The following is an 18537-nucleotide window of genomic DNA, read 5'->3' as shown; positions in this document are numbered from 1 at the left end:
AAACCGTGAGGCCTCATTTACCCCGTGATACCTTCTCCCTTCTCTGCTTCCTCTCGCTGCTGCACTGCTGTCTCGCTCTCTTCCTCCAGGCTGCAGCAGACTGACTCTCTGCCACAGACTGAGTCATTCTCAGCCAGTCAGTTATCTCTCCATCCAGCCCTCAGATTTCACCACTCCTTTAGTTGTCATCAATCAAAGCTCAGCTGCCAGAGGGAGAGGGAGAAGCCCTGAAAGGTGTCAAAACAGTGGCCTGCTAAGGACTTGCACTTGTAGGTTGGTTGCCGCATTCACGCATGAACACAGAATCCATGGATTATTAATGTTAGCTGCTTTTCAAATGTTTCCAGGAAGCTCGCAGAAATGTGTGCGGAAAGCGAGGAGCTTGCATCAGAAGATGCCTTGGTGAGCACCAGCTGTTGCGTCATGCGCACTTGCAAACAAGCGCTCCAGCAGCTTTGGAGGATGTAATTTGCTGGCAGCCCGAGCACTTAGAGGAGAGGGTCACGGAGAAACGCAGGTGAAGACAAAGAAGCGACGAGAGCTTAGTCAGAGAGATCCTCGCAAACGTTCCCCCACAGATGGCTCGATGAAGCCTCCCCACCATACCTCCACTGGCTAATTACATGCTGCGCCTGACTTCACACTTTCTCTTCCCTGCCAAAGCCAACTTTATTGAAAAGATGAATATGCTTTACATAGAACAATACATTTCCGTTCTTCACTCCTTCCAATTTGTGTCAACAGCACAGTACAATGGGCCCACTGTTTATGGACTGGCAATTTGAAGCGGGGAGGGCGAAAGATGAAGTGAGAGAAGAAAAGGATGGAAAATTGCCTCTCCCGTCCTTCACCTTCACCGTACATTGCTTATTTGTCTGAGGTAATTGGCCCTTTTAATGTTCCTGGAGAATGCAGGTAGAGAACCCCGCTGTGTTGCGTGGTTTCTCTAACTAGACGGCAGAGCAGAATGTAGCAGACGCGAGGATACCTGATGGATCAGTGATGCATGCTACAATGGACTATATGCCTTGTTGGGTAAACCATGGACGTCCTATTTACATCTTCTCTACTGTATGTGAGCTTGACCTTCCAGATTCATACATTGGGAAGTTTGACATTTGGTTTAGTCAAATGCAAATGAGCCAACTTAACAGATATTTTTTTGTGATTGCGCATACACTAGAAGGTTATCTGGTGATACGGACACTGATAATGGTTTCTCCTACACTGGGGACAAGATGATTCAAAAATGTGTCCAGAAAATGGTAGGAAAATGCTAATGAGGCACTAAAACACTGCCCTAGTTAAACATTTTTTCCCCCCTCTCACTTTGGTGAGATTTGTTTACCAGGCTCCTCTTGCTGGAAGGGCTTGTGTGACTGAGGTAGCGCTTCTCTACACACACACCACCATGTTTCCCTGCCAACTCGGCAACCTATAATTATCAAGACACACACATTAAAACGCAAATCAAGAGAATTGTTGGGAGGAAAATGTGCCGCGATATTGCTCTGAGGGGAACATATATGTATTCTTTGCAGATTTCAAGCAAGTAATCAATATGTTTTTGAGCTTATGAGTAATATTTCAATATGTAATTAAAGGAGCTGATCCATGCACATTGACTTATTGTTCTCCCGACGCGATGGCTGATGAAATCCATCCAAAAATGGGAAAGAGAGGGGGAGAGAGAAAGAGGGAGACAGGAAGGCTGTTACAGCTTCTTACTGAGGAACCGTGCCAGAACATCTGGATTTTGATGACTAATTTCACATTCAAAGGCTGTATTTTTTTATTTTTTTATTTTACACAGGAATTTTGCTAAAGTTCATTCCTGCTCTGAGAGGATAAAACCTTAGAATGTGAATAAATGGAAAGAGGATATGTTAAATGTGCTAATAAATACAGGAGAAATTGTGTTTGAGTGCAGAGAACGTCTTTTAGTCAGGCGCTTCTTGTTCGCTTACGTTTAATTACATGTGACATCTTAGCGTCGCCGTCAACGCGGTACATTGCTGTGAGGGTTCTTACAGGATTCAAAATATAGTCGCCGTGGCCCTTATCAAAATGCAGCAGATGTCTGACAAGCTTGCGAGTGCGCGCCTGTGTTCTGCGTTAGGGCTCTCGATATCATTCCCTTGCTGGTGAATGCACGTTCAATAACATAACACCGATGATCAGAACGCAGCATACTCTTCTCAGAGATGAGACACTAATTGCCTTATTGATAACTCTGGCGGTTGACGGATAACCTTCAAAATCATCACGAATTCTCTCTACCTGTAACACACAGAGATTGAGTCACGCCTAACACCGTCACTATGTTTCGGTGTCTCTTTCTGTTCTATTGCTCATCTCACTACTTACACTAACAGAGCCAAGCTAAAAATAGGAGAAGAGTTCAGATAATGACAAAGAAGGTCATCGTTTCTCCACAAGGTCTGGCAAGGAGCCGGCTGATTGTTCATTTCTTTTGTTGGCGACGGTAGTCTGTTAGGAAGATGTTATCCACACATTACAGGGGAGATGTGTTGACACCTGTCACCCCCATGACTGATTGCCTGAAGGAGATTCTTCGGTTTGCTAGATTTTGGTTGCTGTTTTACAAGATGCAATGTGTGGGTGGGTGGGTGGACAGGAGAGCGTCTATAAATAGAGAAGCCCGCGATGGCGAGGGAGTAACGGAGGCAGGTATATGTGGCAGCCAGATGGTGCCTTGTGGGGAATGTCTCCCAGTGATTTTGTTTGCAAATAGGTCTCTGTAAAGTCACCGGCTCCTCTCCTCGAACTTGCCTGCTGTTATAGGCAGAGCTTTAGGAACTGCCATATCTGATAAAGGTGCCGCCGACTCAAAGATGTCGTGCCGCTTGCCAGTGAGAGAGTGAAAGTGACGCACTGTGACAGGTTTTGTCACTCTCTGAGGCGACCGCCCTACAGATTGTCACAGATAGAAATGGCAGAGGCCTGGAAGCAATGACAAATTGTTTTGAGAGAAAGAAGTAGGAGAGGGAGTCATGCCAATATCTGTGGCCTACTTCAGCACAGTGGTGGGAGAAAAAAGGAGCTGGCCATCAATCAAGGTCTTTGTTTTCACTTCCAATCATAATGTGTGAAGGTGCCACAACCCTTTGTGTATTGGGTTGTTTCCACAGAGAGAAATAATAGATGTAATATACATCGATTGGCCACAACATTAGGACCGCTGACAGGTGAATAACATTGACCATTGTATTACAACGCAACATTCTTCTGGGAAACACTGGGCCCTCCCATTCATGTGGATGTTACTTTGACACGTACCACCCACCTACTGACTGCAATGCTCCCCGCCACAATGAGTTAAACGGCTCAGGGACGGCTCAGGGTACACGACAAAGAGCCCCAGGTGTTATCCAGACTTCTAAACTCCCAAAACCCCAATCCAATTGAGCATCCATGGAATTTACCATAATGAGCACGATCCATGGAGGACCCATCCTACAACCAACAGGACCCAAAGGGTCAGCTCCCAGTGACTTGGAGCCCACTCAATATTAGGCTGGTGGTTTTAATGTTGTGGCTAATTGTGAATGATCAGATACACCAATCAGTCACAACATTAAAACCACTGACAGGAGAAGTAAATAACGTTGACCATCTTGTGACAATATAATGTTCTGCTGGGAAACTTTTGGACCTGGTATTTGTGTGGATGTTACTTAGACATGTACCACTCACCTAGTCCAAACCAGGCACCCCCACCCCGTAGCATAGCCTGATCCACAGAGGTCCCTCCCCTCAACCTATAGGACCCAAAGGCCCCCACTAACAACTTTCTGTTGCCAGACACCACAGGACACCCTCAGAAGGTCCATGTCCATATTCTGATGAGTCAGAGCTGTTTTGGAGGCACAAGGGAGACCCACACAATATTAGTATGGTGGTCATAATGTTATGCCTGATCGGTGTATATTATGTTGCCACAAATCAGGACAATTTTACTGAACAAGTAACAATAAACATTTGGGATAGGACTGAATAATGCATACAGTTCTCTTTCCATATTGTTCTCATTTGAATGTGAGGATGTGAACATTTACTGGGACAATTCTGTCTATCAATTCAGAGATTGCAGAAAATTTATCAAACACAAGCTTGTTTCCTGTAAATGATGTTGCACCAACCCGGATCAAAGAAACAATTTTCTCTGCCTACGGTTCTATATTCTTTAATACTTTAACCTTGACTTACAGCATGGTTACAGTGTGGATGCGTGCGCACATGAACAGTTCTATTAGGCTCTATTTATGTCATCAAGAGAGCAATCCTTGATCTGCTCCACTGGGTGAGTGCGACATTGTAAACGCAGTAACGGAGGCCAGGGTGATTTCACAGAGATATGGGCACATTTTCTGGTTCGTAAGTACTAGCACCACACCAAATAAAACTCATTTGGGTGTAAGAGCTCAAACAAACATTTTACGAGAATACAAATTAAATCCGCAATTATTTTTTTAATGCGGCAGCCACAGGTTGTTATGTCTTGAAGTGAAGGGTGCTCTTCCTCCATCTATGGCTCAGGAGAAACCGGCTTTAAAAACTGGCTTTAAGAATTGGCTTTAAAAATGTAAAGAAATATGTCTTTGTGAGGCAAAAATCACTTGTGACTTATTCTTGGAGTTGTTGTAAAGTTCAGTACGTCCTGAAAAGTCAATAACACCTTGGGATAATGCATCACTGTAAATGGGACCCTATGATAACACATCTGTTACCGTGGGAAGGTAAAATACAGTGCTCATTTTTAACAGCTCACTCCTCCAGACACTGAGTCACAGTCAAAGGCCTGAGGGCGAGAATGCTTTGTTGATAAGAGGTCAGAGGAGAGCTGTGCAAGCTAACACGGTGGCCACAAGTAAGTGCTTAGTGCAGCGATCGTGTGAAAAGAGATATCTAAGAATAAACATATCTTGCATACGATTTCAAACTGTGCAGCATGTAGGGCCTATGATAGTAGTGAATTATGCCAGGTTCAAACCCACGTTACCTAAGTGCTAGGTCGGACTTGGTCATCGAATTATTAAAAATTAGAATTATCAGAGCTCAGGGTTTGTTATGACACGACAATAGCAGCTCACTCTCCTCTTGCGTTGATGCTATGCAATGATATGCTTTGTGGTATATACTGCATTAGTTGCCTTGATAGCAGCCGAGAAGTTTCTGAAAGCTACAAATCACGCAACCTTGGCTGGCTGATTCGAGGCATCTCAACACTGTCACAGTCTTTTAGCGAGATAATGCACCATGTGACTAAGCATGTATCATTTCCAGGCCACCCCAGGAAAGCAGGAAGGAGGAGGAATGGAAATACCTATCCACAGAAATTTGTTTCTGCCCACTAATGTACAGTACATCATCCTCTCTGTTAGGGTTCAAATGGAATAATGCTGCTGCAGCCAGCCAAAGCATACAGCAAAGACAAAAAAAAAAAAAAGGAGTATAAACAAAGCAGCAATTGAATATTCGCCACCATTTCTTCCGTAAAGCCGCAGAGAGAAGTTTAAAATAAAAATAAATTGCATAGTATTTCCTTTTTTTCCCTCCGAGCCTCAGTGTTTTCACTCCAGCGCGGTAGATCCGGCTATATTTGTTGGGTAATGATATATGTGGTCACACAATAAAAGAAAATGGGAGCACACTCCCATTAAGATAAGCACTGCAAGCCAAGGAAACCTAGAAATGCCAGTGGCATATTGATTGCATGGCCTGTATTAATAGTAGGGTTAGCTGCTGCTCTCAGTCCTGGACAGTTCCTCCAAAGCTGTGGCCCGAACAACAAAGCACAGCAATGAAATCAAACCCTGTGTTTAACCAACAGGGAAAAAAAGCTGAAAACTGATTATTTGTAGTGCAGTGAAACTTGCTGCGTGCAGCCTGTATCAGACTTTTCAGTTCACTAATCATACTTCAGCTTGATTTTTGACAGCTTGGGTTTGTGAAGACCACTATAACGTCGTTATGTATAGACTGTATATTCTTTAAGAGTGACGAGCGGTCGTCACTGAAAATACACACGTCAGAAAAAAACCTCACTATTTCTTTTTCTAAAATTGGACTGTTTGCTGGTGGATTACTAGCAGGACGTCATATTGACTCGTTTCCATTAGCTTGGTTTAAACTCGCAGGCAAACCTACAGTAGAAGCGACTGTGCAACAGCTCGATGGAAAGCAGCCAGATAATTAATCATTTGTGGCACATGCAAAGATTACTAATTAACATTGATTGCCGATCGATAATCACACATTTTTACCTATGCGGCGGCTAATTAGCACCATTAACTGTGAGCATAATACAGAGAGCTACAGCAACACAAGCATCTGCTTCCACATGATGTCAGACAACTTTCCTGCCTGACTGTTGGTGTATATAATAAGAAGAAGAAGAAGAAGAAGAAGAAGAAGAAGAAGAAGAAGAAGGATTTATGCTGTATTGATCCCATATGTAGAAATTATTTCCTTGCATTTGAACCATCCATTCGTTCATTTTACTTTAATCTACTGGCTGCTGTTATTACATTACACATATTAACAAGTTCAGATCTTATATATAATAAGTAAAGTGCTGCCAAACATTTGAGTAAAAAGAGGTAGAGAGTTCATAACACTCAATGTAGACTATGAATAAAAGCAGATTTGGCCTGTACTTTATCTAGCATGTCATAAAATGGAAATTGCAGATAGCTTTCTCCTGAATATTATACTAAATCCATACTTACATGTTCACTGTGGAATATTCACTGCACACTGCTTCCTACTGGTTCATATATATTCAATGCAGACACTGTCATCACCAGGCAGTGGACAGCACCGGTTATTCAAATGCTTAAAACAACCTCTGTCCACGTTTTCCTGACAAGTGCCATTTTGGGGTTGGCTGTAGTTGCTCAACAGCAAATATGGAAGTTGCGTAAAGTTGCTACGCCTCTGCACAAATCCTTTGAAGAAATTCAGGAAGCATAATTGACAAAACGCAGGCTTTGAAACCACATTTTGCACTTTTTAACCATAATAGCAATTCTTCCTTTATGTTCCTCCTTTAAGAGTTGCCGTTGCCAAACTTAACCAGAGCAGTGGCTGAACAAAAACCAGTATGAGGCATTTTCAGAATGGTGGCCTATTCTGCTCTGAGGGGCGAGGAGTCGCTTCACTGTTGCCATGGTTTGCTGCTCAGAACAATCTCATGGAACAATCTCTTCACGGTACTCAATTTCCCAGCAGCTAACATCCTGCAGCTCCAGGAACTGTGTCTTAATTCACTTCTGCACTACTTAGTCCTTTCGATTGCTGCATACAATGGCAGCATGAACAGCTGAAAGTGTGAAGCTGACACCGAACGTGACACAGATTACATGAATGAGGAGGCAATCTGCACTGATGCTGCCTTTGCTCACCAAGAACAAATGTGTGTAAGTGTTGCTGGAAACGGTCCAGAAGCTGTGATGGCAGAGTCGTCCACTTTTACCCATCTACGTATCAGATTGCCCACAGACACACTGCGTCATTCACGTGCTTTCAGAGCTCACGCATCTGGCGGCGTTGTTTTGCACGGAAAACTGTAAACACATTTTCTTGGGAGAAAAAAAAAATAATAAAAAGTTAGCCTCCAGGGTAGTTTTTTAGCAACTTTATGTGTTATTCCAAATTTTGGGGGGTGTGCAAATCCATTTACACCCCTGGAATTGTGATGTGACACCCAGCGCTGCCACGTTGCCAAAACTGTCATTAGACAATATCATCTGCCCCCAGCCCAGGAAGACAGTCTGCGATAGGAGCCATGACAGAAATCTGGAAAGAGCGATGTTTAATTACAAAAAGAGAGCAGGTGATAGCTATTGCGTGGCAACTCCTGACATGGATCATTTCTCACGCAAGCATAAATAGAACTGTTGGCTGAAGGGACTGGCTAAAGCAAAATATTTTGCTGAGTGGGTTGCTTGCAGTTTCATCCTCACTTACGATAAAGGCATCGATGGCAGCGTGCGTGACTGGATATGAGTGATAATGTGGCCGCGCGAGTGGGGTGCAAATCAACTCTGATGCTGTAAAGAGGTTTTAGCCCAGGCAATTTTATTTTATTTTTTTAAAGATATGAATATGGTCCTCACAGATACAGAGAGGAGTGGAACAAAGCTGACAATGAGATCCTTAAAAGTGGCGGAAATTAGACGTGAAAAAAGGCTTGGAGAAGATGATGGTTTTCCTGTCTATCAGTCTTTTGCCCCCTGCGCGTCTTCTTCATCCGTCCCACATCTTTCTTTCATTCCTTCATAAAATAACTTTGAAACGGAGCTGTTCTACAAGTGACTATTAAAAGACGATGCCGTAAATAACTCCAAGACGCACCCAAAACAAGTATTCCGACATAATCACAAACATAATAATAGTAGTCTGTAATGAGATGTGGATGCATTTAATTTCCAGTCAACATTAACTGTTTGCTTAACTGTACGCGGCGTCTGAAGCAAACAGCCTTTGACAGCATGGAAGAAAAAAAAGTGTTTATTTTAGGCTGCAGTGTTTTTATGTACATGTTTACGCCGATTTACTGCCGTGGTAAGAATTCGGTGAGGCATTGTTAATGTAACAAATCAAATCAAGTGTAACTACAGTAAATCTAAATTTATTTTCCAGCCCAGAAATTATGATTAGTCATTGCCACAAAATGGGATAACCATGTAGCTATAGCGCTGCACCATGTGTGTGTGTGTGTGTGTGTGTGTGTGTTTTTTTTTTTCTTCCCAGGATAGACTCGCTGCTTATCTGCTTACTGGTTTGGCCTGTAGACAAACTGGCAGTGTGAGGTGTCAGGATGAGGGATTTACTGCTGGATTGGGCTGAGCCAGCTCCCACAGTGTCGTATTCTCCCCTCTGCCTTAGAGACTCTCCCTTTTTTTTTTTTTTTCCAGTACAGGTCAACCGCCTTTACCCTCCCACCCGCCACATGCACGTACATTTTTTTTTTTTTGCAGCTATCTGACAAACTGCAACCACCTCAGACCTTCGCTGGCCTTCTTCCGCAGAAAGACACCGTGTTGTTAATCAAAACTCAACTTATTAAAACGGGTCACGGTGGCCTGGCTGCACTCACATGCGCCTTTTTGCCTCGCATGTGACCAGCGTGACCCGTGTACACAAGCCTAATCCTCCGGCTATCTCTGGGAAGCAGACAGACTGAGGAGCCCCACAGCGTGCCTCTACCATCTTTTTCTGGTCATTACCGGCACTAGGCCTCGCAACACGGATAGACGCACTGAAGGAGAACCTCAATAAATGATCAGTGCGCTTTGCCAGCACCAACACATGCTGCATCTGCTGCCTCCCTGTTGCTGGAAAACGGTTCCCATCTTGCTCCCTCACTGATTGTACAACCCCTGTACCCCTCTCCAGGATGATAGTATAAACCTCCCAAATTTACAGCCGGTAGATGAGTTGGTCAAGTCTAATGACCTAAATTTGGCTAAGGAAGTGGTTGATTTTCCTAGCCTCAAGCACTGCAGAAGCCCACCTCTCCTGAACATCCAGGGGGATAAATGAGGCCCATTATGCGGTGAAGTTAGTAATGATGCTTTTGATTAGTGAGTTGTCAGGAGGTACTGGCCCCACACTCATCACGGCGTTGTTTAGCACTTTAAGGCCTCAATAAATATGAGTGTTTCTTTTTTTTTTTTTGAGAAAAGATGAAAAAGCAGGAGGCATGTGCCTAATGAAGTCTCAGGCTTATAGCCCCTCTCATGACAGGATAATTACACCAAATGCTTCCAGTGAACACTTCAAAGGACACTTCATCCCTGTGCCAACGCGACGCAATACATCTCACCAATCAAGATGGCCTGACCTAAATCAGGTCCCTCCTGGCTGCTCTGTAATGTCTCCAAGCCCCCGTGACTCACTGGACATATGAATCCCAACTATAAAATCAAATACTTGTCTAGCACAATATGCATACATGGAATTATTAGTTAATTAGTCTTGTTGACAGTGCCGCATAAGTAGATGGATGAGTTAGTTAGTTCATAGTATGTGACAGTAAGTCATATGCAGCGCTGGAGCGAGCGCTACAAACACAGAAATATGCAAATACATTAATACTTAATTCAAATCATTCAGGGATTGTTTGATTTGTGCAACATATCACACAGAATGGTCACAGATCAGCAGCACATCGGCCCAGAGATGCACCAAATGGTTATGAAACAAATTCTTTAAAAAAATGTATATACTGTTTTCTCTTGTACTTCTGAAAAATGCATATCATCAGTTCAACACCGAATCACACTAAGCAGCTCCGTCTTTATCAAGCATGTGTCTGTAAAGGGGAAGGATGCAACATTTATTCCTATGCATTCACACAGGAGAAATGCAAAATGGGATTTCTGAAATTAAACATTGTGTGTATGGAAATAGTGCTGCGGCTACATTAGTATTTTACTCTGTTTTAAATGACAGAGGCTGGAATCGACAGTATTACAATTATCCACTCTGTATTATGTTCACATACCACATCATTAAGACTTCAAGCAAGCGTATATATTTAAGTCAGGCCACCTGCTTTTAGTTCGCAAATTTGACGTGAGCTTTCATGTAATGTAACTTCTATGCTGATCACATTCAGATGGGTGAAGTTAAAAATGCAGCAAAACTCAAAATGCTCTCAAAACGCGTTTCACCCAATAGTGAATAAGATGTCTGGAAAAGATTGCGGATGTTTACGAGCCACTGGACAATTTTTCTGGTGAATCCAGTAAATATGTCCTTTCAGAGTAAGTCGGGGATGATAAATTAGCTTCTGGGGGATAAGATAAACCATATCACTACTACGTGAGAGGCTTGAGAGCCCCCCTCTTCTCGTCTTGAGGAGAATTAAATTGAGGGGAAATAAGGAGGGGGTACAGAAGAGTAAGAAGGAAGTGCAAAACTGCAGGCGCTCGCTGCATTAAAACAATATTTGCAAACGCTTTACTTACGAAGCCAGCATGCAAGGCCATTTTGATAATTGCTGAGACGTTCTAACTGGCATTAACCGCTTCCAGCGCTGGAAGTGCTGCACGGGGGCAGGCTGGAAATCTATTGTGACATGTTGAGAAAGAAATAACACAGTGTTTTTTGTTTGAATGGCTCCACTGAACATTTTACACTTTCCCATAAAAAACAAAAAGGAAGATCCACGCTAGACGCTGGATGCTGCATAATTAACCAACAAGCACTGCAAACTTGTCTCAGAGAACTCTGAGAATGACTCCTTGAAGAATGGATGGCACAGGAACAGATGGAGAGAGGCCACTCGAACACAGTGCAATGAAGTGATCCATAGAAAATGCATACAGCGTGCATTGCAAATGAACCCAGTGAGGGTGTTATGACTCATTTAGTTTTGGTTGCTCACACCTGATTTATTTTTTACATATGTACAAACCGCGCGGCTACACACGCCATCCTCCAGAGCTGCTTTTATTTCCTAGTAAATACTAGAATATGTAATCCGACATGAATGCGGAAAACCTGAAACCCTTTCCGCTGGGATCATTAGAAACGCACGTTAAAGATGCCCTTTTATATCGAGACTCGCAAAGGATGGCAATTTCCATCTGTTTACCGAACCGCTAACAAAAATCTTTTTAAACAGAACGCCGTCAATGCACATCAAAACAAGCTATTCGCATTAAACATCTGTTTAAAGTTCAACTCGGTGATTAGAACATGTGGTATGTATTCCCCTCCTCATCAGAGGCAGTTTTACACTTAATTTTCACATTTGCCGATTTTGACCTCTACCTGTATTCCTCCACAACATATTAAACATTCGTAGCAAATAACATATTACAGTACTAATGTTCCAGTACATTTTCAATTAGCGGTGTGAAAGAACAGATGCTCACTCGGGGGGAAAAGAAACATGTACCCACTCACAATAAATAAATCATGATACCAGGTGGAGCTGGATATTAGAGAAAAGGACTCTTGTAATGATAGTGGACAGTACTGAATCTATTTCCCAAATCACCACTCCGCCTGAGAGGAGGCTCTTCAAGAGTTTTTACATTACTGACCGTCGCTCTGTGTGAGATTATCATTGCCCGTCTTTTCCATCACTCTGCCTTTCTGTCACAGACCAGGCTCCAAGTGCCCTCTTTCAGTCTGACCCTCAATTACCCAGCCCAATCATCTCAGACAGGTGTTGAGGTACAGTAATAAACCCCCGCCTGATGGTGCCGAGGCAGCCTCTCTTTTAAAGCACCTCTGAGAGCTCTGAAATGAATGAACTCTGTGTTGATCAGATGCTGTGACCGCAGTTGACTCGTGGCTGCTGGCTGATAGAGTGCAGTGACACAGAAAAAAAAAAAAAATTACAATATCACTTATTGCTCTGTATGGACTAACAAGATCATGTGTGCTTGGACTTTGCTGGGTAATCCAACAGCTATAAAAGACAGATCATGTTCTAAAATATAACCGGAAAAAACATCTTATTTATTTAATTTGCACCCACCATTCACACGCGGGAAACCGTGGATATTGTTCTACAGCCATCATCGCGCTATTTAGTAGCACTGTCTACCGCAACGTAAGTGAAGTTGTCAGCAGAGGCACTGAGAGAAAATTAAGGACTGAAGTTAAACTCAAATCCCCAGTACTTATAGCCACGCTTATACATTACTGCCTAACTGTGTTGCAAATGGAGCCTTCTCAGTCACAAGGATATGCCATCACTGCACCATAAAGTTCGTAGAGTGATAGTGCCATAAAGTCTGTGGGGGATACACAGCCTGACTCCAGAGGTTTATCACGGCTCCAAGCTGCATATCCAGAATTTAACATTTTGGAGGAAACAAAGGAATACGACTCAGAATAATTACCATTATTAACAATTAACAAATTTTTTTTTGTGAAATTACAAACCTCACTAAAAGCCAGTGTGACACAAAAGTTAAAAACAATAACAACCTAACTGCATCATTGTGCACATCCTATTAGAACTGGGTGTGTGGCTGTGTTCATGCTCAGTTGAAACCGTGCACGCGTGTCTTCGCCTGAAGTAGGTCTGATATCTCAAATAAATCTCAGCTGTTCTTGCAGGACTGGGCCACGGAGACCTTAGAAACCCTCCATGGGGTCTCGTTGTCGAAAGGTACAGCTCATGTGAGGGCAACAAAAAGTTTCCAAGGTATTAAATATATCACCGAACACAGCGGAGGCAGTCATCAACAAGCGGGGAAAATATTGCACAATGGCGACATTATAATGAACAGGACGTCAAAGGAGAGGGAAAGTACTCCCAAGTCAAGGAGCGCCAAGCTGATAGATTCTTATGCAAACAGCCTGAGTGCTGTAATAAAATCCTGGGGTCCTTGAACTATTATTTCGGTGGTGTGCACATGTATGCGGTTAGGCTGATCTATGTTTTGTATTTATACCTTTCTTTGGTTTTTAGTAATCTTGAGAAGGTTATAACTTTATAGATAAAAGTCCATAAGTTTATATCCACCGTCTACCCACGCAGATGTATGATTCCGGCTTTTATTTTGTAGTTGCACATCAGACATACAGTAATACAATCTCAAAAAAAAAAGACATGTGGTGTGATACACGGATACGATTGAGTTCCTTGGTTAAATAAAGCGCCATAATTACTTTCTATTTTTGACTCTTGTGGATCTTCATAAAGCGTTTTCTATTTCAAACACATTGTGCGCATGACTTGCTCCTGATGTGTTCATTCATCCTTTGAGCTAAAGCAATCTGCACGTCCAATTCACTCCGTAGCTCCTTCACGGCACATTCTCTGACTGGAAGAAAAAGCAAAGACAGGAGTTCATTGTTGCTTGCATTGAGCAGGGGCTGCATAGTGACCTAGAAAGATTCAGCAGACCCTCGGAGCCGAGACAGTTACCAGACTAAATTAGCCAACCGCATGCCGCGGGGAAGGGTCAGGCGAACCGGCAGCTGAGGCCGGCGGGGATGCATTTTAAAGCAGGAAGTAAGCAGGGTCATGATCTGCTGCAAAGGTACGGCAACAACCAGTGGACGCACTGAAACTAGAAACCATATTCATCCAGTACCTTTTGTCTTTCTTTGAACCAATGCATTCGACAAGACGTGTAAAACAACAAACCAGCCGACGGCCTGCTGTGGTGTAATGACAAGGTTGTGAAATACTTCTTATAGATAATATTTTAACACTGATTAAATTAAGTTGAGTAATATAGTAAACAAAGCTACTCATGCTCCTCTGGCCCTGAGAAGCATCTTACATTAACAGCTGCACGAGTGAAAGTCTGCAAATCACACAGCAAACAGGCTGAGTAATGCAAGGATTAGAGGATTCATACAGCCCAATTCCCTCCAGGCAGTCTGCCAATAGAGAAGCACAGTCCAGGTACTCATGAGGTGTAAGATGCCACAACTGGCAGATCTGCAGAGAAGCTCATTGACAGATGAGCCAGCGCTGAACATGCAGAGGTACACAACCAGACTCTAATGCAGCCGGTTTGACTAAACAGAACAAAATACCTCTGGAGGTAAGGCTTCAGGAGTCGCACGGAAAAATACGGCAGGAGAATAAAAGCATCAAGTCATCCTTCAGACGGATTTAAGGTTTATTTCCTCTTACATTTTTAAGTCGGCATTCTCATTTTTGATTCAAGGATTCCGTGAGCAAATTTATGTTAGCTCATCCCTGTCTCCAGATATTTGCGAAAGATCATCAAGCGCACGGATTTGACTCGCCGTGTTTGCACTTGAGCTTTTAGCGAGCACGCGAGCGGAACAGTTACTCCAACTTTATCAGCGTGTTTGCATTTACAGCGAGCGAGTCATAATTTCTCCTTTAAAGTTTGGACAAAGAATGAATTTGCATTGTGATCACACATGCAGGGGTGAGGCTCGGAGTTGTTGATACAGCCACGCTCATTTTGTAGTCATAAGAGTCAGAAAGAAGCAAACACTGCAAATAATTACAGAGGCAGAGAGGGGGGGGAAACAGGATCATGTTCTGCAAATCTCAGGGTGAAACTACACGTTCTCTGCTATTCAGCTGCAATTATGTTGCAAACCCATACGCGCGCGCGGTCTAGAAAACTTTCCGGAGTTCAAAAACACACCGAGCTTAATTGCTGAATAGTTTGGGGAAATGTATCATTTACAAGCTACACGACTGCGGAGTGTTTTCATTTCACAATAGATTGTTGTTGAGAGCAGAACAGAGCTGATTGAAGGTGCTAAAATGTCAAGTATAGAGGGCTTGGATTTTAGGTGTTGTCAGCAAACCAGCGTGATTTCAGCTGAAGTGCTTTCGATTCATCAAACACTCAACACCGTGGCTGCTGATGACAGAAGCAGTGAGGTTAAGCAGTGAGGCAGTCGGGTTTTAGAGGCAGCAGCAAATGAAACGCTTTTACGTGATACAGCAGGTGAACATTTGAGTGTATTCTGCTTGAAATGGACCTTACAGCAGCACTGGAGTTGACATAAAACATCAAAATACGCGCATCAAAAGAACTGGGTTAAGGGTTTATACTGTAAAGCTATAGGTCTGTGACGGTTCACGTCATTCATCCTGGAAGCCACCCTGAAGACAAAATGGATCAGACATTGGATTCAGGATACACAGCTTTAACCGCTCATCTCGAAGGCTTCTTCGGTTCTCGTCTCTCACCTTCTCGGCAGCGTCTTTGACGATTACAGCCTCATTCCGGCGGATATCTAATTTAGTGTCGATGTAGCATAAAGCTAATTTACAACACCTGTCCACGGGAGGCCTTGGTGGAAATAAAAACTATTTCCAAAACATGTACAAACAATTAAGGATTTATGAATGAAAGTAGCGTGATGGCAAGCTGTACGGGCAAACACAGATCTATTAGCAGCCGTGAATAAATCGTAGCTTTTGTTAAACTTGCCCACAGGGGCCAAATCAGTGGGATGTAAAGCATCTGGAAATTTCATGTGATGTGGTATCGGATAAACTGTCACAGAGATTTATATTAAAGTTAGGTTACAATTAATTTTTTGTTATCTATTGTTTAAAGGAAGAGCATTTAGCTTTTGTATTACTTCTAAAAAGTGTGTAGTATTAATGGACCCTCTGTGTAAACTGCATAGGTGGTACAGAAAGCCATAGTACAGGTGGAACAGATCACTTCAGCTTGAATTGCTTCGTCTTTTACAACCAAACGAAGACTTGATGATAACTGTATGGAAAGCAGACGGTGGTTAAAAATCACTTCTTATTCCACTTTTTGCTATACTTTACTTCTCTATTGTCTCACCAGCTCTTCTCCCTTGTGTTTTCTTTCTTCCCGTTACAGGTGGTGGGTCAGATTGATAAACTAACGTCCGACTTTGACTTTGACCTGGAGCCAGATGACTGGACGGTGGCCACGGCCAGCAGCACGTCCAGCAGTGAGCGGGGTTTGGGAGAGGCCTTTAGACTGGACTTCCTCAATGCAGATGTGCTTTCGGACAGCTGGGAGTTCTGCAGTTACCTGGAGGCCGCTGGCGCAGCCGTGCGCAGATCCAGTGAGCAACCAGGGGATTCAAGACATGATCTGGGCCGCGGGACCATCCCCACCCAGACACAGACCCCCACCCCGCCCCCCACCACTGCCTCGGTCTACTCCCAGATGAACGGCGGACTGCCCATTCCCAACGGGCCGCGCATTATTACTCCAGATTCGTCCAGCGAGGAGGCCAGCAGCTCCACGCACAGCCACAAGACCTCGCGTACCTCCGGCACAAGAGAGCGAGTCCGCTTCAGCGACAAAATCCTGTACCACGCATTGTGCTGCGACGACGACGAGGAGGAGGAGCAGGAGGAGTTGCAAGAGGACAAGAGTGGCTGTACCACACCAGACAGCGACACTGAGCCAAGTCTATTGGCTAGCTCGGTCGCCCCCAGACGTTCTTCCTCCGAGCACTCACTCCTCCATAACTGTCTGGACCCTTCCTATGTCTCCTCGCCCGTGAAGGGGACGACAGGAGCTCACACACTACCCAGAAAAGGTCTCTTAAACCCCGGCTGCCGCAAAAAACTGTTACGAAATAGCAGCACACAAACTGTCTCTGATAAGAGCACCCAAACTGTACTGCCCTATATTCCAGCCAAACAGAAAACAAAGGACCACTGAGACAGCTCGAAGTTTATCATAAATCTCATGAAGAGGACTGTGCATTATTTAATATTAAATACATAGCTCATAGATTAATACACAAATAAATTAATTACTAAATAAATAAATGATATATGGGAAATCACTCGACTACCTAAAGTCATTCTGAGACTCAGGGAAAATACAATGAAATTAATAAAGTAAAGCAGATTACTGGGATGAGTTACTGGTGGACCAAAAGGTTAGTGCCTGTTCTAATGTTCAAAGTGAACGGACTCCCTGTGTGCAATCACTTGAGACAATGACAGATTACAAAAAGCAATCATTTTTACACGAACATTTTAAAAGCTGAAAATTGGAAGTATGAAAAGTATGAAGAGGTCCTTTCCCCTCATCATACACTAGCATAAGTCACTAAAAAAAAAAAAAGAAGAAGAAAAAAAAATTATGCTTGTTCCTATGATGTGGATACAAAACGTTGCTCATTCTATACTTTGAATCTGTATAAACATTGTCTTTTTTCATGTTCCAGTAATTTCACATGTCGAGGGGATTATTTCTTCCAGCAGAGAAATGTTTCTAGATGCACATGTCAAGCCTCTTCCTCTCTTTGATGTCAACAGCCTGAGCGCAGAGCCAGAAAACAACACTATTTACCTGCCCTTGATTTCATAAAACATCTCATTGTGATCCGTTCTTGCTCTGCTGCGTAGGCTGAAACATGTGAGTGACAGGCAGAAAAACAGATATATAAAGTCATTTCAGACGGTGTCGTTCACAAAAGTGACATTTCCATTTTTTTTTTTTTTCTCCCCACTCCGTGACGGCTGGTTGCATCATTAGGCTTGGGATACGGGCTAAATAGAGGCCCACAGAAATAGCGGTAAAGGTTTTGTCTCTTTATTCAGTCGCCCAGTGGGGAATTAGACTCAGCAGAGCAGCATTTTATTCACAGGGCTAACGCCAATAGCCATTCCTGATCAATATGTTAGAGGGAGGTTGCAGCGAGAGGTCTCTCTGCTGAGCATGCATGCCAACCTCCCGGGATCTGGGAACAAAAACTCACAGTCAGACCTATTTACTTACACTGAGCGGAACAAAAATTAGAACGGCTGCCCTAAAGAACTGACATTTCAAAGAGTGTGCGTCCAAGAGTGAGAGCTCATGGTGAAAAGAAAAAGTGTTCCTGTTCAAAGATTTTTTTTTTTTTTTGCAATAATCTACCCTGGGGAACAGCTTTGTGAGCCTGGTCGCCTCACCCTAGTCGTGTTTTCCAGTTTGAAAAGAAAAAGTTAAATGTTGCGAGTCCTTAAGGGGAAAATTCTTGTAGACTCCCATGAAGCTGGACTTTGTGCCTCTGTTGCCCGGTGGTGTGGACTTCTACAGGAGGCAGAGA

General features: G+C 43.3%; 1 protein-coding gene across 1 annotated transcript in view; it reads left to right on the top strand.

Moving 5' to 3' along the window:
* insyn1 (inhibitory synaptic factor 1) overlaps positions 1–17159 on the top strand; it is a gene marked incomplete at its 3' end in the record, with an annotated part of 41499 nt that extends 24340 nt beyond the window's left edge. Inside the window, exon 2 of the mRNA XM_084541689.1 lies at positions 16341–17159. Within this exon, the coding sequence (XP_084397815.1) occupies positions 16341–17159 (819 nt within the window). The remainder of the gene's footprint in view (positions 1–16340) is intronic.
* Positions 17160–18537: the final 1378 nt, after the last annotated feature.

This window comes from Chelon labrosus, assembly GCF_963514085.1.
Source record: "Chelon labrosus genome assembly, chromosome: 3".
Taxonomy (NCBI): Eukaryota; Metazoa; Chordata; class Actinopteri; order Mugiliformes; family Mugilidae; genus Chelon; species Chelon labrosus.
This window is presented reverse-complemented; position numbering and strand designations above follow the sequence as displayed.